Source organism: Oncorhynchus masou, chromosome 28 (genome assembly GCF_036934945.1).
Source record: "Oncorhynchus masou masou isolate Uvic2021 chromosome 28, UVic_Omas_1.1, whole genome shotgun sequence".
Lineage (NCBI taxonomy): Eukaryota > Metazoa > Chordata > Actinopteri > Salmoniformes > Salmonidae > Oncorhynchus > Oncorhynchus masou.
The window spans coordinates 7,372,057-7,398,018 of NC_088239.1; the positions used below are offsets into that span (position 1 = coordinate 7,372,057).

Consider the following 25,962-nt stretch of genomic DNA (forward strand, 5'->3'; position numbering starts at 1 on the left):
TAAGGAAAGACCTACTCAATCAGATCCACCAGATGGCTATAGATGTCTTCATCTTCTTCTAGACTCTCCTCTGAAGGAAAGGGCCTTTTGGAAAGAAAAGCTCAAAATCAGTAACGGTTAAAAACACAACTCATTCTGATTTAGAAAATGGAATAAACACCAAAACTTACTTTATACCAGTTTGTTCTGAAATCGTTGTGCTGGACAGTTTGGACAATGTGTCCATAACCTGCAATGAAAATTAATGGAAACGTTTTAGACTTGGTTTAATATCATGAGTAAATTAATGTTGTACTTCTGTTGTTGTGTCAATAGAGGGCAGTGTTGCTCAGTAGTAGATTATTACAGTACGAGACCTGTGGAAGAGGTGGTAAATTAGGTGATTAAATGACTTTCCAAAATAATCCATACGGTTAAGAAAATGGTTTCTATTGCCTAATTAATAGAAAGTAGTAACAATATTCATCATAATATTTTTTCTCTTATTTCAGACCAAAAGGGCAGTTACTTTGTCAGCTGCTACAGAATCACACAGTGTTCATAGGATGTCATCAATACCAATACATTGGGGAATTATCAGTGTGTCCTCTGATTAATCAATCACTATCCACAGAATAATCCATAACATTCAGTATTAAAGGGACATTCAGTATTAAAGGGACATTCAGTATTAAAGGGACATTCAGTATTAAAGGGATACTTTGGGATTTTGGCATTAAGGCCCTTTTTTATCTACTTCCCCAATATCAGATGTATTTGTGGATACCATTTTTATTTATCTGTGTCTAGCAGATACCCATTGACTTCCAGTCTTTGCGCTAATGCTAGTTAGCATTAGATTGCGAAACTACCTCTTACTTCACACTGGACACAAAGACATACAATTGTATCCACGAGTTGATCTGACTCTGGGGAGGTATATAACAGAAAGGGGAAATATATACAGATGCTATACATTGTCTTAATCTAATCTTAATCTTAATCTAATCTTAATCTAATCTTAATCTTAATCTAAATTGAGTATGAACGTTCGTGATCATACATTTCCCCATTACATTCCCTAATTGTATTCCATTTTTATTGAACCTTAATTTAAACTTTAACTAGGCAAGTCAGATAATCCTATAGAGAATTCATGGAGGGAAATCATGGGTACAATAATTACTAGATAAAAAATAAAGCAATGAAAGAAAAATCCAAATTTGACCAAATGTAATGAACCTACCAAAGTGGTTGAAGAATAAAATCAATGATTATATCTTTAACTTAATTAGTAGTGTTCGGTTCTGTGAGTCGATGAATATGTGATTGACAGGCAGGATGTAACGACATGTAATTTCACGCTGAAGTGGTCAGTAATGACCTCTGTCCTTGACCGGATAGAATGAGTCTTTCTAACAGCATGCTAATGAGCCAAAATACCACTTTATACAAATCACTTTAACAGACATGTACTTATAGTGGCTTCCGATGTCCTGTTCACTCATATGTTGTAGTTCTTATAGGGGCTTCCTATGTCCTGTTCACTCATATGTTGTAGTTCTTATAGGGGCTTCCTATGTCCTGTTCACTCATATGTTGTAGTTCTTATAGGGGCTTCCGATGTCCTGTTCACTCATATGTTGTAGTTCTTATAGGGGCTTCCTATGTCCTGTTAACTCATATGTCGTAGTTCCTATATCCAATCAAATTTTATTGGTCACATACACATGGTTAGCAGATGTAATTGCGAGTGTAGCGAAATGCTGGTGCTTCTAGTTCTGACAGTGTAGTAATATCTAACGATTCCCAACAACTACCTTATACACACAAATCTAAAAGGGGTGAATGAGAATATGTTCATATAAATATGAATGAGATGAGCGATGGCCGAGCAGCATTGGCAAGGTGCTGTAGATGGTATAAAATACAGTATATACATATGAGATGAACGATGGCCGAGCAGCATTGGCAAGGTGCTGTAGATGGTATAAAATACAGTATATACATATGAGATGAACGATGGCCGAGCAGCATTGGCAAGGTGCTGTAGATGGTATAAAATACAGTATATACATATGAGATGAACGATGGCCGAGCAGCATTGGCAAGGTGCTGTAGATGGTATAAAATACAGTATACACATATGAGATGAACGATGGCCGAGCAGCATTGGCAAGGTGCTGTAGATGGTTATAAAATACAGTATTTACAAATGATATAATGAATGTAAGATACGTAAACATTATTAAAGTGGCATTATTTAAAGTGACTAACGATTGGGGCGGCAGGGTAGCCGAGTGGTTAGAGCGTTGGACTAGTAACTGGAAAGTTGCAAGTTCAAGTCCCTGAGCTGACAAGGTACAAATCAGTCGTTCTGCTCCTGAACAAGCAATTAACCCACTGTTCCTATGCCGTCATTGAAAATAAGGATTTGTTGTTAACTGACTACTCATGCCAGGAATATAGTATATGCATATGATTATGTGTCCATAGAAAATACTCTGAAGTTTCTAGAACTGGTTCAATGGTGTCTGTGACTATAACAGAATGAGTTCCGTGGTCAAAATCGCCAGAAAACCTGGTCACTAAATCGACTAAGAAAAAATCAATCCGCCAGCCCATGAATTGTCTATTGGAAGGAAAAATAATTAAGGGTGAGATTACAGTTCCTACAGCTTCCACACGATATCGCCAGTGTTGTGATTTCAATTCAACTAAATCCTTGGTCATTTGAGTAATAGCCACATCCGGTTGTCAAGTCCACAGCTGTAAACAATGGAACTGGAAAAGTTAGTTATGTTTCCCAAACTTGTGCTTATTGAATACAGATCGCTCCGTGATCAATTTGATCGTTTATTAACGTTTAGTAATACCTAAAGTTGGATTACAGAAGTAGTTTGAAGTGTTTTGTCAAAGTTTATAGGCAACTTTTTTAATTTAAAAAAATAACGTTGCGTTTAAAAAATGTGTTTTTACTGGATCTGACGGTGTTCATAAATGGACATTTTAGGTACACAAGGACCGATTTAATTGGAAAAAAAGACCCAATTGTGATGTTTATGGGACATATAGGAGTGCCAACAAAGAATCTCGTCAAAGGTAATGAATGTTTTATATTTTATTTCTGTGTTTTGTGTAGCGCCGGCTACGCTAATTCCTTTGTTTACGTCCCTTCTGGTATTTCGGCGTGTGGCCTGCTATCAGATAATAGCTACTCATGCTTTCGCCGAAAAGCATTTTACAAATCTGACTCGTTGGCTTGATTCACAACGAGTGTAGCTTGAATTGACTACCCTGCATGTGAATTTTAATGAACGTTTGAATTTTAACGAGTGCTATTAGCATTTGGCGTAGCACATTTGCATTCATTGTTGGCAGGGGGTGCGGTTGCGTTCCGGGTGGGCCAGACAGGTTAACTGACTTGCCGAGTTAAATAAAGGTAAAATAAAACATTTATTAAAGTGTCCAGTGATTGGGTATCAATAAAGTTTATACATGTTATATGAGTAATGTAAGAAATGTAAATAGGCATTATTTAGAGACATTGTTTAAAGTGACTAGTGATTGGGTCTCAATGTAGGCAGCAGCCTCTCTGAGTTAGTGATGGCTGTTTAGCAGTCTGACTGCCTTGAGATAGAAGCTGTTTCTCAGTCTCTCTGTCCCAGCTTTGATGCACCTTAATGACCTCGCCTTCTGGATGATAGCGGTGTGAACAGGCAGTGGCTCGGGTGCTTGTTGTTCTTGATGATCTTTTTGGCCTTCCTGTGACATCTGGTTATGTAGGTGGAATGGAGGGCAGGTAGTTTGCCCCCGGTGATGGTGGTGCGGTCTGCACACGCCTCTGGAGAGCCCTGTGGTTGAGGATAGTGCATTTGCCGTACCAGGCTGTGATACAGGCTGACAGGATGCTCTTGATTGTGCATCTGAAAAAGTTTGACAGGGTTTTGGGTGACAAGCCAAATTTCTAAAGCCTCCTGAGGTTGAAGAGGTACTGTTGCACCTTCTTAACCATGGCTGGACCATTTCAGTTCGTCTGTGATGTGTACGCAGAGGAACTTAAAACGTTCCACCTTCTCCACTGCTGACGCTTCATTGTGGGAGGTGCTCCCTCTGCTGTTTCCTGAAGTCTACGATCATCTCCTTTGTTCTGTTGACGTTCAGTGAGAGGTTGTTTTCCTGACACCACACTCCGAGTGCCCTCACCTCCTCCCTGTAGGCTGTCTGGTCATTGTTGGTGATCAAGCCCACTACTGTTTTGTGGTAGTGGGCATGCAAACATGATGATTGAGTTGGAGGCGTGCATGGCCACGCAGTCGTGGGTGAACAGGGAGTACAGGAGGGGGCCGAGCACGCCTCGTGGGGCCCTAGTGTTGAGTATCAGTGAAGTGGAGATGTTGTTTCCTACCTTCACCACCTGGGGGCGGCCCGTCAGAAAGTCCAGGACCCAGTTGCACAGGGAGGGGTTGAGACCCAGGGCCTCCAGCTTGATGATGAGATTGGAGGGTTCTATGGTGTTCAATGCTGAGCTGTAGTCAATGAACAGCATTCTTACATGGGTATTCCTCTTGTCCAGATGGGATAGGGCAGTGTGCAGTGTGATGGTGATTGCGTCATCTGTGGACCTGTTGGGGCGGTGTGCAAACTGAAGGGGGTCTAGGGTGGCCGGTAATGTGGTGGTGATATGATCCTTGACTAGTCTCTCAAAGCACTTAATGAAGACAGAAGTGAGCGCTACAGGGTGGTAGTCATTTAGTTCAGTTACCTTTGCCTTCTTGGGTACATGAACAATGGTAGCAATCTTGAAGCATATGGAGACAACAGACTGGGTTAGGGAGCAATTAAATTTGTCTGTAAACACACCAGCCAGCTGGTCTGCGCATGTTCAGGGGACGCGGCTAGGGATGCCGTCTAGGCCAGCAGCCTTGTTAACATGTTTGAATGTTTTACTCACGTCAGCCACTGAGAAGGAGAGGTGGAGGGAAGCAGTCTTTGTTATCCTCAAAGCGGGCAAAGACGGTGTTTAGTTTGTCTGAAAGCATGACGTCGGTATCTGTGAAGTGGCTGTTTAAGTTTTTTGCAGTCAGTGATTTCCTGTAGACCCTGCCATATACACCGTGTCTGAGCCGCTGAATTGCAACTCCACCTTGTCCCTGTACCGGCATTTCACTTGTTTGATTGCCTTACGGAGGGAACAACTACACTGTTTGTATTCGGTCATATTCCCAGTCACCTTGTAATGGTTATATGCGGTGGATTGCGCTTTCAGTTTTTCGCGAATGCTGCCATCAGTCCACGGTTTCTGGTTTGGGTAGGTTTAAATAGTCACAGTGGTTACGACGTCTCCAATTCACTTATTTATAAACATACTCACCGCGTCAGCAAATAGAGCAATGTCGTTCTCTGAGGCTGATTGGAACATATTCCAGTCCGTGTGATCAAAACAATCTTGGAGCGTGGCTTCCGATTGGTCAGACCAGCGTTGAATGGTTCTCATCACTGGTACATCCTGTTTGAGTTTCTGCCTATAAGACGGTATGAGCAAGATGGCGTCATGGTCGGACTTGCCGAAGGGAGGGCAGGGGAGGGCTTTGTATGCATGGCAGAAGTTAGAGTAGCAGTGGTCAAGAGTATTGGCCCTGCGTGTCGTGTAATCAATATGCTGGTAAAATTTAGGTAACATCGATCTCAAATTTGCTTTGTTAAAATCCCCAGCTACAACAAATGCAGCCTCCGGGTATATAGTTTCCAGTTTACATAGAGTCAAGTGAAGTTCCTTGAGGGCCATCTTGGTGTTCGCTTGAGGGGGGGGGATGTACACAGCTGTGACTATAACTAACGAGAATTCTCTTGGTAGGTAGAATGGCATTTTATTGTAAGGAACTCTAGGTTGCTTGAGCAGAAGGACTTTTGTTCCTGTGTGTTGTTATGATCGCACCATGAGTTGTTAATCATAAAGCATACACCCCCGCCCTTCCTCTTCCCAGGTGTTTATCTCTGTCGGCGCGATGCATGGAGATGCCCGGAGGCTGGACCGATTCCGACAACATATCCCGAGAGAGTCATGTTTCCGTGAAACAGAGAATGTTACAATCTCTGATGGCTCTCTTCAAGGAAACCCTTGCTCGAGTCTACCTGGTTGTCAAAAGACTAGACGTTGATGAGTAGTATACTCGGGCGTGGTGAGTGATGTGCCCTTTTACAAAGGCTGACCAGAAGACAGCTCCGTCTGCGTCGCCGTTGTTTTCAGTCAGCTGCTGGGATTAGACCCATTGTCCTGGGTGGTGGCCCGAAGAGAGGATCTGCTTCGGGAAAGTCATATTCCTGGTCGTAATGTTGGTAAATTGACATTGCTCTTCTTCCAATAGTTCTTCCCGGCTGTATGTAATAAGACTAAAGATTTCCTGGGGTAACAATGTAAGAAATAATACATAAAAAAAGAAAGAAATACTGCATAGTTTCCTAAGAACGCGAAGCGAGGCGACCATCTCTGTCGGCGCCATCTTAACCTTACAGTGGCTTCCTATGGCACAACATGTAGAAATGTCCTGTTAACTCATATGTTGTAGTTCCTTCCTATTTCTCTGTAGATTAACTATTGGCTTGTAAACACAGACACACACACGGACACACTCATTTAGCCCCAAGCCCTCAGCACTCACTGATCAATACTGATCACACCAGCTCATCTAGAAGTCCCCTCCCCCAGCCAGGCTACTAATAAATCACATTAGACACAAACACACACACACACACACACACACACACTCACACACACTCACACACACACACACACAGGATAGTGGTTGGTGGCCATGTGATTTATACTGTTTCACAGCTAGACAAGAGCCATCCTGTAGATACTACATGTTGAACTCTCTACTGGGTGAGGTGAAGCGTAATCTGAGTTAACCCCTCTCCACTGGGTGAGGTGAAGCGTAATCTGAGTTAACCCCTCTCCACTGGGTGAGGTGAAGCGTAATCTGAGTTAACCCCTCTCCACTGGGTGAGGTGAAGCGTAATCTGAGTTAACCCCTCTCCACTGGGTTAGATGAAGTGTAATCTGAGTTAACCCCTCTCCACTGGGTGAGGTGAAGCGTAATCTGAGTTAACCCCTCTCCACTGGGTGAGGTGAAGCGTAATCTGAGTTAACCCCTCTCCACTGGGTGAGGTGAAGCGTAATCTGAGTTAACCCCTCTCCACTGGGTGAGGTGAAGCGTAATCTGAGTTAACCCCTCTCCACTGGGTGAGGTGAAGCGTAATCTGAGTTAACCCCTCTCCACTGGGTGAGGTGAAGTGTAATCTGAGTTAACCCCTCTCCACTGGGTGAGGTGAAGTGTAATCTGAGTTAACCCCTCTCCACTGGGTGAGGTGAAGTGTAATCTGAGTTAACCCCTCTCTACTGGGTGAGGTGAAGCGTAATCTGAGTTAACCCCTCTCCACTGGGTGAGGTGAAGTGTAATCTGAGTTAACCCCTCTCTACTGGGTGAGGTGAAGCGTAATCTGAGTTAACCCCTCTCCACTGGGTGAGGTGAAGTGTAATCTGAGTTAACCCCTCTCTACTGGGTGAGGTGAAGCGTAATCTGAGTTAACCCCTCTCTACTGGGTGAGGTGAAGCATAATCTGAGTTAACCCCTCTCCACTGGGTGAGGTGAAGTGTAATCTGAGTTAACCCCTCTCTACTGGGTGAGGTGAAGCGTAATCTGAGTTAACCCCTCTCTACTGGGTGAGGTGAAGTGTAATCTGAGTTAACCCCTCTCCACTGGGTGAGGTGAAGCGTAATCTGAGTTAACCCCTCTCTACTGGGTGAGGTGAAGTGTAATCTGAGTTAACCCCTCTCCACTGGGTGAGGTGAAGTGTAATCTGAGTTAACCCCTCTCCACTGGGTGAGGTGAAGTGTAATCTGAGTTAACCCCTCTCCACTGGGTGAGGTGAAGTGTAATCTGAGTTAACCCCTCTCTACTGGGTGAGGTGAAGTGTAATCTGAGTTAACCCCTCTCCACTGGGTGAGGTGAAGTGTAATCTGAGTTAACCCCTCTCTACTGGGTGAGGTGAAGTGTAATCTGAGTTAACCCCTCTCTACTGGGTGAGGTGAAGTGTAATCTGAGTTAACCCCTCTCCACTGGGTGAGGTGAAGTGTAATCTGAGTTAACCCCTCTCCACTGGGTGAGGTGAAGTGTAATCTGAGTTAACCCCTCTCCACTGGGTGAGGTGAAGTGTAATCTGAGTTAACCCCTCTCTACTGGGTGAGGTGAAGTGTAATCTGAGTTAACCCCTCTCCACTGGGTGAGGTGAAGTGTAATCTGATTTAACCCCTCTCTACTGGGTGAGGTGAAGTGTAATCTGAGTTAACCCCTCTCCACTGGGTGAGGTGAAGCGTAATCTGAGTTAACCCCTCTCCACTGGGTGAGGTGAAGCGTAATCTGAGTTAACCCCTCTCCACTGGGTGAGGTGAAGTGTAATCTGAGTTAACCCCTCTCCACTGGGTGAGGTGAAGTGTAATCTGAGTTAACCCCTCTCTACTGGGTGAGGTGAAGTGTAATCTGAGTTAACCCCTCTCCACTGGGTGAGGTGAAGCGTAATCTGAGTTAACCCCTCTCCACTGGGTGAGGTGAAGTGTAATCTGAGTTAACCCCTCTCCACTGGGTGAGGTGAAGTGTAATCTGAGTTAACCCCTCTCCACTGGGTGAGGTGAAGTGTAATCTGAGTTAACCCCTCTCCACTGGGTGAGGTGAAGCGTAATCTGAGTTAACACCTCTCCACTGGGTGAGGTGAAGTGTAATCTGAGTTAACCCCTCTCCACTGGGTGAGGTGAAGCGTAATCTGAGTTAACCCCTCTCCACTGGGTGAGGTGAAGCGTAATCTGAGTTAACCCCTCTCCACTGGGTGAGGTGAAGCGTAATCTGAGTTAACCCCTCTCCACTGGGTGAGGTGAAGCGTAATCTGAGTTAACCCCTCTCCACTGGGTGAGGTGAAGCGTAATCTGAGTTAACCCCTCTCCACTGGGTGAGGTGAAGCGTAATCTGAGTTAACCCCTCTCCACTGGGTGAGGTGAAGCGTAATCTGAGTTAACCCCTCTCCACTGGGTGAGGTGAAGTGCAATCTGAGTTAACCCCTCTCCACTGGGTGAGGTGAAGCGTAATCTGAGTTAACCCCTCTCTACTGGGTGAGGTGAAGTGTAATCTGAGTTAACCCCTCTCCACTGGGTGAGGTGAAGTGTAATCTGAGTTAACCCCTCTCCACTGGGTGAGGTGAAGCGTAATCTGAGTTAACCCCTCTCCACTGGGTGAGGTGAAGCGTAATCTGAGTTAACCCCTCTCCACTGGGTGAGGTGAAGTGTAATCTGAGTTAACCCCTCTCCACTGGGTGAGGTGAAGCGTAATCTGAGTTAACCCCTCTCCACTGGGTGAGGTGAAGCGTAATCCAAGTTAACCCCTCTCCACTGGGTGAGGTGAAGCGTAATCTGAGTTAACCCCTCTCCACTGGGTGAGGTGAAGCGTAATCTGAGTTAACTAAAGAAAGAACTGAAGTGTCTGTAGTGAATACCAGAACAGAGAACAGAGGCCACATCAGGCCATAGGAATACCAGAACAGATCTCACAGTGAAGTGAAACAGCCTCATGTAATCTGCAGTAGGGGAAACAGACTCATGTAATCTGCAGTAAGGGAAACAGAAACATGTAATCTGCAGTAAGGGAAACAGAAACATGTAATCTGCAGTAGGGGAAACAGACTCATGTAATCTGCAGTAAGGGAAACAGAAACATGTAATCTGCAGTAGGGGAAACAGAAACATGTAATCTGCAGTAGGGGAAACAGAAACATGTAATCTGCAGTAGGGGAAACAGACTAATGTAATCTGCAGTAGGGGAAACAGAAACATGTAATCTGCAGTAGGGGAAACAGACTAATGTAATCTGCAGTAGGGCAAACAGACTCATGTAATCTGCAGTAGGGGAAACAGAAACATGTAATCTGCAGTAGGGGAAACAGAAACATGTAATCTGCAGTACGGGAAACAGAAACATGTAATCTGCAGTACGGGAAACAGAAACATGTAATCTGCAGTAGGGGCAACAGACTCATGTAATCTGCAGTAAGGGAAACAGAAACATGTAATCTGCAGTAGGGCAAACAGACTCATGTAATCTGCAGTAGGGCAAACAGACTCATGTAATCTGCAGTAGGGGAAACACAAACATGTAATCTGCAGTACGGGAAACAGAAACATGTAATCTGCAGTAGGGGAAACAGACTCATGTAATCTGCAGTAGGGGCAACAGACTCATGTAATCTGCAGTAAGGGAAACAGAAACATGTAATCTGCAGTAGGGGCAACAGACTCATGTAATCTGCAGTAAGGGAAACAGAAACATGTAATCTGCAGTAGGGGAAACAGACTAATGTAATCTGCAGTAAGGGAAACAGAAACATGTAATCTGCAGTAGGGGAAACAGACTCATGTAATCTCCAGTAGGGGAAAAAGACTCATGTAATCTGCAGTAAGGGAAACAGACTCATGTAATCTGCAGTAGGGGAAACAGACTCATGTAATATGCAGTAAGGCAAACAGACTCATGTAATCTGCAGTAGGGGAAACAGAAACATGTAATCTGCAGTACGGGAAACAGAAACATGTAATCTGCAGTAGGGGAAACAGACTCATGTAATCTGCAGTAAGGGACACAGAAACATGTAATCTGCAGTAGGGGCAACAGACTCATGTAATCTGCAGTAAGGGAAACAGAAACATGTAATCTGCAGTAGGGGCAACAGACTCATGTAATCTGCAGTAAGGGAAACAGACTCATGTAATCTCCAGTAGGGGAAAACAGACTCATGTAATCTGCAGTAGGGGAAACAGAAACATGTAATCTGCAGTAGGGGAAACAGAAACATGTAATCTGCAGTAGGGGAAACAGACTCATGTAATCTGCAGTAGGAGAAACAGACTCATGTAATCTCCAGTAGGGGAAACAGACTCATGTAATCTGCAGTAGGAGAAACAGACTCATGTAATCTCCAGTAGGGGAAACAGACTCATGTAATCTCCAGTAGGGGAAACAGACTCATGTAATCTGCAGTAGGGGAAACAGACTCATGTAATCTCCAGTAGGAGAAACAGACTCATGTAATCTCCAGTAGGAGAAACAGACTCATGTAATCTCCAGTAGGGGAAACAGACTCATGTAATCTGCAGTAATGTAAACAGAAACATGTAATCTGCAGTAAGGGCAACAGACTCATGTAATCGGCAGTAAGGGAAACAGACTCATGTAATCTCCAGTAGGAGAAACAGACTCATGTAATCTGCAGTAGGGAAACAGATTTATGTAATCTGCAGTAAGGGAAACAGACTCATGTAATCTGCAGTAAGGGAAACAGAAACATGTAATCTGCAGTAAGGGCAACAGACTCATGTAATCTGCAGTAGGGGAAACAGACTAATGTAATCTGCAGTAAGGGAAACAGAAACATGTAATCTGCAGTAAGGGAAACAGACTCATGTAATCTGCAGTAAGGGAAACAGACTCATGTAATCTGCAGTAGGGGAAACAGACTCATGTAATCTGCAGTAAGGGAAACAGAAACATGTAATCTGCAGTAAGGGAAACAGAAACATGTAATCTGCAGTAGGGGAAACAGAAACATGTAATCTGCAGTAAGGGAAACAGACTCATGTATTCTGCAGTAAGGGAAACAGAAACATGTAATCTGCAGTAGGGAAACAGACTCATGTAATCTGCAGTAGGGGAAACAGACTCATGTAATCTGCAGTAGGGGAAACAGACTCATGTAATCTGCAGTAGGGGAAACAGACTCATGTAATCTGCAGTAGGGGAAACAGACTCATGTAATCTGCAGTAGGGGAAACAGACTCATGTAATCTGCAGTAAGGGAAACAGAAACATGTAATCTGCAGTAAGGGAAAAAGACTCATGTAATCTGCAGTAGGGTAAACAGACTAATGTAATCTGCAGTAAGGGAAACAGAAACATGAAATCTGCAGTAAGGGAAAAAGACTCATGTAATCTGCAGTAGGGGAAACAGACTCATGTAATCTGCAGTAAGGGAAACAGAAACATGTAATCTGCAGTAGGGGAAACAGAAACATGTAATCTGCAGTAAGGGAAAAAGACTCATGTAATCTGCAGTAAGGGAAAAAGACTCATGAAATCTGCAGTAAGGGAAAAAGACTCATGTAATCTGCAGTAAGGGAAACAGACTCATGTAATCTGCAGTAAGGGAAACAGAAACATGTAATCTGCAGTAGGGGAAACAGACTCATTTAATCTGCAGTAAGGGAAACAGACTCATGTAATCTGCAGTAGGGAAACAGACTCATGTAATCTGCAGTAAGGGAAACTGAAACATGTAATCTGCAGTAGGGGAAACAGACTCATGTAATCTGCAGTAGGGGAAACAGACTCATGTAATCTGCAGTAGGGGAAACAGACTCATGTAATCTGCAGTAGGGGAAACAGAAACATTAAAGTCTTATAACCGCCTTTTTGGCACTTAGAAGACCCCGTTAATTTCACAAATACACGCTCGTAGGGAAATAGCATTGGTAAATTCTAGTTACTCAGAAAAGGGCTACTTCATTGAACCCAAGACTGACTCCAGAACAGCACAAGGGATTGGCCGACTGGTGCCGGTCTGCTTCAGCTAAAAGCAATTAAACCCAAAAACCCTCTGACTAAAACTCCAGCTGTTTGTGTATGTGTGTGTATGTGTGTGTGTGTGTGTGTCCGTGCACGTGTGTGCGTGAGTTTGCGTATATTATTGTGATTGTGTGCGAGTTCCTTGTACATGATGTTGTTGACAACACATTCCATCAACAGAAACTGCCCAATGAAAATACCATTGGCTAAGAACTGAACTATGGTGGCCAATCAGTTCACGCCTCATTATTGCCACAATACCTCATTAGCCAATAGGGGTGTTTGGATAAATGTCCAGATAGCACAAGTCCCTCATGTAGAGCGCTTCGACTGCCACAGACATATTATATTTATATTTTAAGCATTTAGTAGATGCTTTTATCCAGCGTGACTTACAGTAGTGAGTGCATACAATTTTCATACTGGTCCCATGTAGGAATCAAAACCATAACCTGACGTTGCAAGCACTATGCTTTATCAACTGAGCCTCAATGGAGCCTCTCCCTCACAAGCACTATGCTTTATCAACTGAGCCTCAATGGAGCCTCTCCCTCACAAGCACTATGCTTTACCAACTGAGCCGCAATGGAGCCTCTCCCTCACAAGCACTATGCTTTACCAACTGAGCCTCAATGGAGCCTCTCCCTCACAAGCACTATGCTTTATCAACTGAGCCTCAATGGAGTCTCTCCCTCACAAGCACTATGCTTTACCAACTGAGCCTCAATGGAGCCTCTCCCTCACAAGCACTATGCTTTACCAACTGAGTCTCAATGGAGCCTCTCCCTCACAAGCACTATGCTTTGCCAACTCATACTCAATGGAGCCTCTCCCTCACAAGCACTATGCTTTACCAACTGAGCCTCAATGGAGCCTCTCCCTCACAAGCACTATGCTTTACCAACTGATACTCAATGGAGCCTCTCCCTCACTCTTCTATTGTCTATTTCTCTCCCTATCTATAACTATTTCACTAATTTAGTATTCCTCTCTCTCTCCTCAGCCCTTCTCCATCTCTCAATGAATTTTAAGAGGATTTATTGGCATGGTAAACATATGATTACATTGCCAAAGGGACTGAAATAGATAATAAAGAATACATAATTTACTGTAAACATTACACTTACAAAAGTTCCAAAAGAATAGAGACATTTCAAATGTCATATTATGTCTATATACAGTGTTGTATCTATGTGCAAATACTTAAAGTACATAGGGGAAAATAAATTAACATAAATATGGGTTGTATTCACAACAGGTCACAAATATTGCTGCTGTGTTGGGACACAGTTTTATTTCACCCAGTAGATGTGGGAGTTTATCAAAATTGGGCTTGTTTTTGGAAATTCTTTGTGGATCTGTGTAATCTGAGGGAAATATGTGTCTCTAACATAGTCATACATTGGGCAGGATGTTAGGAAGTGCAGCTCAGTTTCCACCTCATTTTGTGGGCAGTGTGCACATAGCCTGCCTTCTCTTGAGAGCCATGTCTGTCTACGGTGGCCTTTCTCAATAGCAAGGCTATGCCCACTGAGTCTGTACATAGTCAAATATTTCCTTAAGTTTGGGTCAGTCACAGTGGTCAGGTATTCTGCCACTGTGTACTCTCTGTTTAGGGACAAGTAGCATTCTAGTTTGCTCAGTTTTTTTTTTAAATCTTTTGAATGTGTCAAATCAAATCAAAGTTTATTTGTCATGTGTTCCGAATACATCAGGTGTAGAACTTACAGGGAAATGCTTACTTACAGGCTCTAACCAATAGTGCAAAAAAGGTGTTAGGTGAACAATAGGTAAGTAAAGAAATAAAACAACAGTAAAAAGACAGGCTGTATACAGTAGCGAGGCTATAAAAGTAGCGAGGCTATATACAGTAGCGAAGCTATAAAAGTAGCGAGGCTATATACAGTAGCGAAGCTATAAAAGTAGCGAGGCTATATACAGTAGCGAAGCTATAAAAGTAGCGAGGCTATATACAGTAGCGAAGCTATAAAAGTAGCGAGGCTATATACAGTAGCGAAGCTATAAAAGTAGCGAGGCTATATACAGACACCAGTTAGTCAGGCTGATTGAGGTAGTATGTACATGTAGATATGGTTAAAGTGACTATGCATATATGATGAACAGAGAGTAGCAGTAGCGTAAAAGAGGGGTTGGCGGGTGGTGGGTGGTGGGACACAATGCAGATAGCCCAGTTAGCCAATGTGCGGGAGCACTGGATGGTCGGGCCAATTGAGGTAGTATGAAATTGAATGTATAGTTAAAGTGACTATGCATATAAGATAAACAGAGAGTAGCAGCAGCATAAAAGAGGGGATGGGGGGAGGGACACAATGCAAATGGTCCGGGTACCCATTTGATTACCTGTTCAGGAGTATTATGGCTTGGGGGTGAAAACTGTTGAGAAGCCTTTTTACCCTAGAATTGGCACTCCGATATCGCTTGCCATGCGGTAGTAGAGAGAACAGTCTATGACTGGGGTGGCTGGAGTCTTTGACAATTTGTAGGGCCTTCCTCTGACACCGCCTGGTGTAGAGGTCCTGGATGGCAGGCAGCTTTGCCCCAATGATGTACTGGGCCGTACGCACTAACCTCTGAAGTGCATTGCGGTCGGAGGCCGAGCAATTACCAGGCAGTGATGCAACCGGTCAGGATGCTCTCGATGTTGCAGCTGTAGAACCTTTTGAGGATCTCAGGACCCATGCCAATAGGCTTTGTCGTGCCCTCTTCACCACTGTCTTGGTGTGTTAGGACCATTCTAGTTTGTTGTTGATGTGGACACCAAGGAATTTGAAGCTCTCAACCTGTTCCACTACAGCCCCATCGAGGAGAATGGGGACGTGCTCAGTGCTCCTTTTCCTGTAGTCCACAATAATCTCCTTAGTCTTGGTTACGTTGAGGGATAGGTTGTTATTCTGGCACCACCCGGCCAGGTCTCTGACCCTCCTCCATATAGTCTCGTTGTTATTGGTGATCAGGCCTACCACTGTTGTGTCGTCAGCTAAATGAATGATGGTGTTGGAGTCATGCCTGGCCATGCAGTTGTGGGTGAACAGGGAGTACAAGAGGAGACTGAGCACGCACCCCTGGGGAGGTCCAGTGTTGAGCATCAGCATGGCAGAGGTGTTGCTACCTAACCTCACTACCTGGGGGCGGCCCATTAGGAAGTCCAGGATCCAGTTGAAGAGGGAGGTGTTTAGTCCCAGGTTCCTTAGCTTAGTGATGAGCTTTGAGGGTACTTTGGTGTTGAACACTGAGCTGTAGTCAATGAATAGCATTCTCACATAGGTGTTCATTTTGTCCAGGTGGGAAAGGGCAGTGTGGAGTGCAATAGAGATGGCATCATCTTTGGATCTGTTTGGGCGGTATGCAAATTGGAGTGGGTCTAGGGTTTCTGGGATAATGGTGTTGATGTGAGCCATTACCAGCCTTTCAAAGCACTGCGTGGCTATGGACGTGAGTGGCATGGGTCTGTAGTCATTTAGGCAGGTTGCCTTTGTATTCCTGGGCACAGGGACTATTGTGGTCTGCTTGAATTATGTTGGTATTACAGACTCAGACAGGGAGAGGTTGAAAATGTCAGTGAAGACACCTGCCAGTTGGTCAGCACATTCCCGGAGCACACGTCAGGGTAATCCATCTGGTCCCACAGCCTTGTGAATGTTGACCTGTTTAAAGGTCTTACTCACGTCGGCTACGGAGAGCGTGATCACACAGTCTCCCGGAACAGCTGATGCTCTCATGCATGCCTCAGTGTTGCTTGCCTCGAAGCGAGCATAGAAGTGATTTAGCTCGCCTAGTAGGCTCGTGTCACTGGGCAGCTTGCGGCTGTGCTTCCCTTTGTAGTCTGTAATGGTTTGCCAGCCCTGCCACATAAGACGAGCATCGGCGCCGATGTAGTATGATTCAATCTTAGCCCTGTATTGACGCTTTGCCTGTTTGATGGTTTGTCGCAGGGCATAGCGGGATTTCTTGTAAGCTTCCGGGTTAGAGTCACGCACCTTGAATGTTGCCTGTAATCCATTGCTTCTGGTTGGGGTATGTACGTACAGTCACTGTGGGGACGTAGTCCACAATGCACTTATTGATAAAGCCAGTGACTGATGTGGTGTACTCCTCAATGCCATCGGAAGAATCCAGGAACATGTTCCAGTCTGTAGCAAAACAGTCCTATATTTTAGCATCTGCTTCATCTGACCATTTTTTTATAGACCGAGTCACTAGTGCTTCCTGCTTTTCATTTTTGCTTGTAAGCAGGAATCAGGAGGATAGAGTTGTGGTCAGATTTACCAGATTGAGGGCGAGGGAGAGCTCTATACGCATCTCTGTGTGTAGAGTACAGGTGATCTAGAATTTTTTTCCCTCTGGTTTTACATTTAACATGTTGATAGAGATTTAAGTTTCACTGCATTAAAGAGTCCGGCCATTAGGAGCACCGCCTCTGGGTGAGTGGTTTCCTGTTTGCTTATTTCCTTATACAGCCGGCTGAGTGCGGTCTTAGTGCCGGCATCTGTCTGTGGTGGTAAATAAACAGCCACGAAAAGTATAGCTGAGAACTCTCTAGGCAAGTAGTGTGGCCTGCAATTTATCATAATATACTCCACTTCAGACAAGCAAAATCTAGAGGCTTCCTTAGATTTCGTGCACCAGCTGTTGTTTACAAATATGCACAGACCGCCCCCCTGGTGATACCGGAGTGTGCTGTTCTATCCTGCCGGTGCAGCGTGTATCCCGCTAGCTGAATATCCATGTTGTCATTCAGCCACGATTCCGTGAAACATAGGATATTACAGTTTTGATATCCCGTTGGTAGAATATTCGTGATCATACCTCGTCTAGTTTATTGTCCAATGATTGCACGGTGGCGAGTAATATTGACGGCAATGGCAGCTTTCCTAGTTGCCTTCTGCGGGTCCGGACGAGGCATCTGGCTCTTCTTCCTCAGCGTCGCTTCCTCTTGCAAATAACGGGGATGTCGGTCCTGTGGGGTGTTTGGAGAATGTCTTGTGCGTCGTCTTTGTCTAATCCGAGGTGAGTGATCTCTGTCCTGATATCCAGAAGCTCTTTGTCTAATCCGAGGTGAGTGATCGCTGTCCTGATATCCAGAAGCTCTTTGTCTAATCCGAGGTGAGTGATCTCTGTCCTGATATCCAGAAGATCTTTGTCGAATCCGAGGTGAGTGATCTCTGTCCTGATATCCAGAAGATCTTTGTCTAATCCGAGGTGAGTGATCTCTGTCCTGATATCCAGAAGCTCTTTGTCTAATCCGAGGTGAGTGATCGCTGTCCTGATATCCAGAAGCTCTTTGTCTAATCCGAGGTGAGTGATCACTGTCCTGATATCCAGAAGCTCTTTGTCTAATCCGAGGTGAGTGATCTCTGTCCTGATATCCAGAAGCTCTTTGTCTAATCCGAGGTGAGTGATCTCTGTCCTGATATCCAGAAGATCTTTGTCTAATCCGAGGTGAGTGATCACTGTCCTGATATCCAGAAGCTCTTTGTCTAATCCGAGGTGAGTGATCTCTGTCCTGATATCCAGAAGCTCTTTGTCTAATCCGAGGTGAGTGATCTCTGTCCTGATATCCAGAAGCTCTTTGTCTAATCCGAGGTGACTGATCGCTGTCCTGATATCCAGAAGATCTTTTTTGCCGTAAGATACGGAGGCAGAAACATTATGTCCAAAAGAAGTTACAAATAACGCGAAAAAAAAGCACATAATAGCACAATTGGTTGGACGCCCGTAAAACTGCTGCCATTTCTTCCGCCGCCATTTTAAGCCAACTCTAAAGTCATTATCTTTTTGTATTCTCATGATTTGGTTGGGTCTAGTGTTGCTGTCCTGGGGCTCTGTTTGTGTTTGTGAACACAGCCCCTGGACCAGGTGAAGGCTTTGTTATGGAAGGTTTGGGAATTGCTTCCTTTTAGGTGGTTGTGGAACTTAACAGATCTTTTCTGGATTTTGATAATTAGCGGGTATGGGCCAAATTCTGCTCTGCATGCATTAATTTGGTGTTTTACATTGCACACAGACAATATGTTTGCAGAATTCTGAATTCTGACTACAGATTCTAGTTGGGTGTGGCCGGGTGCTGCAGACTGTTCTAGTGCCTTCACCAATTTGTATATAATTTGTATATATTTGTATATATGTTGAAGAGGGTGGGGCCTAAGCTGCATCCCTGTCTTAACCTCCGGCCTTGTGGAAAGAAACGTGTTTTTTGCCAATTTTAACCTCACACTTGTTGTTTGTGTAAATGGATTTTGAAATGTCGTATGTTTTTCAAACACAACACTTTCAATGAATTTGTATACCAATTTGTATACCAACTTTCCAAATTGAGAACGAAGGCTTTTTTGAAATCAACAAAGCATGAGAAGACTTTGCCTTTCTTTTGGTGTCTTTGTTTGTCAATTAGGGTGTGCATGGTGAATACGTGGTGTGTCTTACGGTAATTTGGTAAAAAGCCAATTTGACATTGTCTCAGTACATTGTTTTCGCTGAGGAAATGTTACGAGCCTGCTGTTAATGATAATGCAGAGGATTTTCTCAAGGTTGCTGTTGATGCATATCCTACGGTAGATATTGGGGTCAAATTTGTCTCAACTTTTGTGGTTTGAGGTTATCAGTCCTTGGTTCCAAATATTGGTGAAGATACCAGAGTTGAAGATCATGTTAAAGAGTTTAACCTTTTGAGTGTAGGGGGCAGTATTTTCGTTTTTGGCTAAATAAGGTACCCATTTGAAAATGCCTATTTCGCAGCCCCAGAAATTAGAATTTGCATATATAAATATATATATATATATATATATATATATATATATATATATATATACTCTAAAGTTTCCAAAACTGTAAAAATATTGTCTGTCAGTAAAACAGAACTGATATTGCAGGTGAAAGCCCGGTTATTGAAAAAGCTACACACTCGGTTGATATATTATCGAATACATATCTTAAAAATAACTTGAGGATTGATTATTAAAAATGTTTGACATGTTTCTGTGGACATTATGGATATTATTTGGAATATACGCCTGCGTTGTCGTGACGGCTCTTTCCTGTGGATTTCTGAACATAACGCGACAAACAAACGTGGGTATTTTGGGTATAAAAATCATCTTTATGGAACAAAAGGAACATGTGTTGTGTAACTGGGAGTCCCGTGAGTGAAAACATCCAAAGATCATCAAAGTTAAACAATTTTTTTTGATTGCCTTTCTTATTTTCGTGACCTAGCTACTTAGTGTACATAATGTTATGTTTTGCTATTGATAAACTTACACAAACGCTTGGATTTCTATTTGATCATGGATATGTTTTTGCAGTTTGTTCTTTGTTATAGAGCCAAAATGATAGGATAAGTTGTATATCCATACATGTCCATTTTGGATAGATAATTATTCGTGTTGTTGTTTGTTTAGAGTTTTCCAATTTTCCCAGAACTGGTTTGATTCTATGGATTCTTCAATTACATTGAGCTGATTTCTGACGTGCCGTTCCTTGTATTTCCATAGAGTATTTCTGTATTGTTTTAGTGATTCACCATAGTGAAGGCATAGACTCCGGTTTTCTGAGGCTCTATGTTTTTGGTTGGATAGGTTTCTCAAGTTATTTCTTAGGTTTTTGCAAACTTCATCAAACCATTTGTCATTTTTGTTCATTTTCTTCGGTTGTCTGCTTGAAATGTTTAGATTTGATAGGGATGCTGAGAGGTCAAATATACTGTTTAGGTTTTCTACTGCCAAATTTACACCTTCACTATTACTGTGAAACATTTTGTCCAGGAAATTGTCTGCAAAGGATTGCAATTGTTGTTGCCAAATAGTTTTTTGGTAGATTTCTATACTATTTTCCTTCCATCTATGGCATTTCTCAATACTATTCAGTTACTTTGGCTTTGATGCCTCATGATTGAGCAAAGCTCTGTTCAAGTAGAGTGTGATTTTGCTGTGAGTCAGTGGACTGACTGTGAACACTCTGAGAGACTCTGGGTTGAGGTCAGTGATAAAGTAGTCTACAGTACTACTGCCAAGAGATAAGCTATAGGTGTACCTACTATAGGAGAACCCTTGAAGCATAACATTGACTATGTAGATACCCAGTGTACGACAGAGCTGCAGGAGTTGTGACCCATTTTTGTTGGTTATGTTGTCGTAGTTGTGTCTAGGGGGCATATGGGCAAGGGAATGCTGTCACCTCCAGGTAGGTGTTTGTCCCCCTGTGAGCTGAGGGTGTCAGGTTCTTGTCCAGTTCTGGCATTTAGGTCGCCACAGACCATTACATGTCCCTGAGGCTGGAAATGGTTGCTCTCCCCCTCTAGGATGGAGAAGCTGTCTTCATTAAAGTATGGGGATTCTATTGGGGGGGATATAGGTAGCACACATGAGGACATTTTTCTCTGTTGAGATAATTCCCTTATTAATTTCTAGCCAGATCTCTATCTCTGTCCCTCTCCACCCTCCCCCCTCTCTCTCTCTCTCTCCCCCTTTATCTCTCGCGCGTGCGAGCTGACACCTAAAGGTCAGAGACAAGGGCGACACCGCTGCCAAGGTGCATCACAGTATCCCCACTGACTTCGACTACCCTTGGGATGGGCTAGGAGCTGTTGAGATCATTTCCTTGATCATTTCTAGCCAGATCTCTCTCTCTCTCGCTCCCTCCATTTCTTTCTCTCTATATCTCTCTCTCTCCCTCCCGTTCTTTCTCTCTATATCTCTCTCTCTCCCTCCCTTTCGTTCTCTCTATATCTCTCTCTCGTGCTGGGATGTCATAAGCCAAAAACACACACACATTACAACAACACACATGTCCATTCATGGCCACAGGCAGCTCCACTGCACACACACACACATCAGTGCCAAGCCATTATATTTGTCTGACAGTAGTAAACCTGTTAACAGCATTTCAGAAGGCTTGTCACAGAACTGAAGAAGGAACCATATGAACTATCTAAACCAAAATGCAGACATGAATATCGTCGTTCTCCTCTCCATGAAACTTCAACCACCTCTCACAAGGACCCCTCTCACTTGCACAGTACGACAGCTACACCACTTCCTTATTCAATAGCACAAACAGACATCACGGCTTCAGCTCTCACAGAACGACACCACCACAAACAGCAGATATTCTCACCCTTTTGTGACATCAAGCAACACAGTGTCAACACTTTGACACCGTCGAGCACCAAAGGGGATCACAGTCAAGGTGCCTGGACTCTACTGTCAGCTTCAGTGTTATCACAGTCAAGGTGCCTGGACTCTACTGTCAGCTTCAGTGTTATCACAGTCAAGGTGCCTGGACTCTACTGTCAGCTTCAGTGTTATCACAGTCAAGGTGCCTGGAGGACTCTACTGTCAGCTTCAGTGTTATCACAGTCAAGGTGCCTGGACTCTACCGTCAGCTTCAGTGTTATCACAGTCAAGATGCCTGGACTCTACTGGCAGCTTCAGTGTTATCACAGTCAAGGTGCCTGGACTCTACTGTCAGCTTCAGTGTTATCACAGTCAAGGTGCCTGGACTCTACTGTCAGCTTCAGTGTTATCACAGTCAAGGTGCCTGGACTCTACTGTCATCTTCAGTGTTATCACAGTCAAGGTGCCTGGACTCTACTGTCAGCTTCAGTGTTATCACAGTCAAGATGCCTGGACTCTACTGTCAGCTTCAGTGTTATCACAGTCAAGGTGCCTGGACTCTACTGTCAGCTTCAGTGTTATCACAGTCAAGGTGCCTGGACTCTACTGTCAGCTTCAGTGTTATCACAGTCAAGATGCCTGGACTCTACTGTCAGCTTCAGTGTTATCACAGTTAAGGTGCCTGGACTCTACTGTCAGCTTCAGTGTTATCACAGTCAAGGTGCCTGGACTCTACTGTCAGCTTCAGTGTTATCACAGTCAAGGTGCCTGGACTCTACTGTCATCTTCAGTGTTATCACAGTCAAGGTGCCTGGACTCTACTGTCAGCTTCAGTGTTATCACAGTCAAGATGCCTGGACTCTACTGTCAGCTTCAGTGTTATCACAGTCAAGGTGCCTGGACTCTACTGTCAGCTTCAGTGTTATCACAGTCAAGGTGCCTGGACTCTACTGTCAGCTTCAGTGTTATCACAGTCAAGGTGCCTGGACTCTACTGTCAGCTTCAGTGTTATCACAGTCAAGGTGCCTGGACTCTACTGTCAGCTTCAGTGTTATCACAGTCAAGGTGCCTGGACTCTACTGTCAGCTTCAGTGTTATCACAGTCAAGGTGCCTGGACTCTACTGTCAGCTTCAGTGTTATCACAGTCAAGGTGCCTGGACTCTACTGTCAGCTTCAGTGTTATCACAGTCAAGGTGCCTGGACTCTACTGTCAGCTTCAGTGTTATCACAGTCAAGGTGCCTGGACTCTACTGTCAGCTTCAGTGTTATCACAGTCAAGGTGCCTGGAGGACTCTACTGTCAGCTTCAGTGTTATCACAGTCAAGGTGCCTGGACTCTACTGTCAGCTTCAGTGTTATCACAGTCAAGGTGCCTGGACTCTACTGTCAGCTTCAGTGTTATCACAGTCAAGGTGCCTGGACTCTACTGTCAGCTTCAGTGTTATCACAGTCAAGGTGCCTGGAGGACTCTACTGTCAGCTTCAGTGTTATCACAGTCAAGGTGCCTGGACTCTACCGTCAGCTTCAGTGTTATCACAGTCAAGATGCCTGGACTCTACTGGCAGCTTCAGTGTTATCACAGTCAAGGTGCCTGGACTCTACTGGCAGCTTCAGTGTTATCACAGTCAAGGTGCCTGGACTCTACTGTCAGCTTCAGTGTTATCACAGTCAAGGTGCCTGGACTCTACTGTCAGCTTCAGTGTTATCACAGTCAAGGTGTCTGGACTCTACTGTCAGCTTCAGTGTTATCACAGTCAAGGTGCCTGGACTCTACTGTCAGCTTCAGTGAGAACACAGTCAAGGTGCCTGGACTCTACTGTCAGCTTCAGTGTTATCACAGTCAAGGTGCCTGGACTCTATCTATCTACAGTCAGCTTCAGTGAGAACACAACACACTCCACCTCTCAAGTTTATAACTGAGTCCCAAATGACCTCCAAATCGCTCCAGAGTGCACTATTTTTGACCAACGTGACCAAAGGCTGTGGTCCAAATTAGTGCACTATATAGATGATGGGGTTCGGTTTGGGATGCAAACTATCTCTCACTGTGGGACTGATCACAGTCAAAACACAACCCTTCCTCTTCCTCTCAGATCCACACGAGGGCTAGAGGGGCTAGGGGATGGGGGATGGGGGGTTAGAGGGGCATGGGGCTAGGGGCTAGGGGCTAGGTGCTAGGGGATGGGGGCTAGGGGATGGGGGATGGGTGGTTAGGGGCATGGGGCATGGGGCTAGGGGCTGGGGGCTAGGGGCTGGGTGCTTAGGGGCTGGGGGCTAGGGGATGGGGGATGGGTGGTTAGGGGCTGGGGGCTAGGGGCTGGGGGCGAGGGGATGGGGGATGGGTGGTTAGGGGCTGGGGGCCAGGGGGCCAGGGGACAGGGGCTGGGGGCTTGTTTGGGGTTCAGTGTAGGGGCTAGGGGCTGGTTTGGGGTTCAGGGTAGGGGCTAGGGGCAGGTTTGGGGTTCAGGGTAGGGGCTAGGGGTTGGTTTGGGGTTCAGGGTAGGGGATGGTTTGGGGTTCAGGGTAGGAGATAGGGGCTGGTTTGGGGTTCAGGGTAGGAGATAGGCGCTGGTTTGGGGTTCAGGGTAAGCGTGTTAGTAAGACTCTGGTCACAGAGGACAGTTGAGGGCAGAGATTCCTGTCCCCTCCAAGCAGGCTGCATCCCAAACGCTCCATTATACACCGTGCACTACTTGTGGCCAGAACACTGCATAGAGCTCTGGTATAAAAATAAGGAGTGCACTATATTAGGGAATAGGCTGCTAGTTCAGACCCAGCCATTGTCTAATGAGTTGAACTGCTGTTCTCCAGGCTGTACTGGGACACTTTCCTTTCTCCATTATTCTAATGACCCTGGCTCTAATGCTCACAGAAGGACAATGGTGTATCAATGAATGCTATTAGTGAAGAAGGAAAATGTACATTATGCATCGTGGCAGGCACCGGGCTCCGCAGAGATTTCTCAAGTTTACAAGGGGGCTGTGCTACAGTGTCATGTTGTCTAGTTACAAGGGGGGCTGTGTTACAGTGTCATGTTGTCTAGTTACAAGGGGGGCTGTGCTACAGTGTCATGTTGTCTAGTTACAAGTAGGGCTGTGTTACAGTGTCATGTTGTCTAGTTACAAGGGGGGCTGTGATACAGTGTCATGTTGTCTAGTTACAAGTAGGGCTGTGCTACAGTGTCATGTTGTCTAGTTACAAGGGGGGCTGTGCTACAGTGTCATGTTGTCTAGTTACAAGGGGGGCTGTGCTACAGTGTCATGTTGTCTAGTTACAAGGGGGGCTGTGCTACAGTGTCAAGGAGGGCTGTGTAGTGTGTACAGTCTCAACGTACTTCCCTGTTCACAGACTGGCTGTGTTCATACAACTAAAGTAAAAGTACCTACAGGCTTACAGAGAGTTTATTTTCCAATACGTTTGGTCAAAATGTATCACACATAATTTGGTGAGGAAAATGTTTCAATGCATGTTGAATAATCGATGAAGTTTGTGGGTTCAATCAGAAAATGCGTGTGTCATGCTGACTGTAGGCCTACATAAATCCCCAGTCGGTGTGCTATGTCATATTGTATTTATTTAACCAGGAAAGTCAGTTAAGAACAAATTCTTATTTACAATGATGCTGGGCCTGTTGTGCATCACCCCCTATAGGACTCCCAGCCAGCTGTGATACAGCCTGGAATTGAACCAGGTACTGTATTGATGCCGTTTGCACAGAGACACCTTGGACTGTACATAGCAGGTTTTGTAAAATCTGTATTTTTCTTTAACTAGGAAAGTCAGTTAAGAACAAATTTGTATTTTCAAGATCCCATTGGGTTAACTGCCTGTTCAGGGGCAGAAGGACAGATTTTTACCTTGTCAGCTCGGGGATTAGATCTTGCAACCTTCTGGTTACTAGTCCAACGCTCTAACCACTAGGCTACCTGCCACCCCATCTGTATTTGAATGTGGAGCCCTGGAATCATCCTCTCCCTTTCATCTCATTCGAATCCTATCTCATCTGCATAACTGCTACGTAATCCATGTAACCGTGGCGATATATTGTTGTTGTTCCAGACATGACTGGCAAACCGTAACCAATGAGAAGATACGCTGCTGTAATCCAGCCTGGTGATTGTCTCATGGCTCTGAGGTTGTTGCTTGGAGAAGACGCTAGGTATTGTAGTGCAGTTCATCAGTCCCCA

At 44.5% G+C, this 25,962-nt stretch overlaps 1 protein-coding gene across 2 annotated transcripts in view; it reads right to left on the minus strand.

Moving 5' to 3' along the window:
• LOC135517127 (guanine nucleotide exchange factor VAV3-like) overlaps positions 1-25,962 on the minus strand; it is a 229,299-nt gene that overhangs the window by 110,463 nt on the left and 92,874 nt on the right. For both annotated transcript variants that reach the window (XM_064941156.1, XM_064941155.1), the window contains exons 3-4: positions 171-229; positions 16-84 (exon numbers count right to left, since the gene is read on the minus strand). In XM_064941156.1, the coding sequence (XP_064797228.1) occupies positions 16-84; positions 171-229 (128 nt within the window). The remainder of the gene's footprint in view (positions 1-15; positions 85-170; positions 230-25,962) is intronic.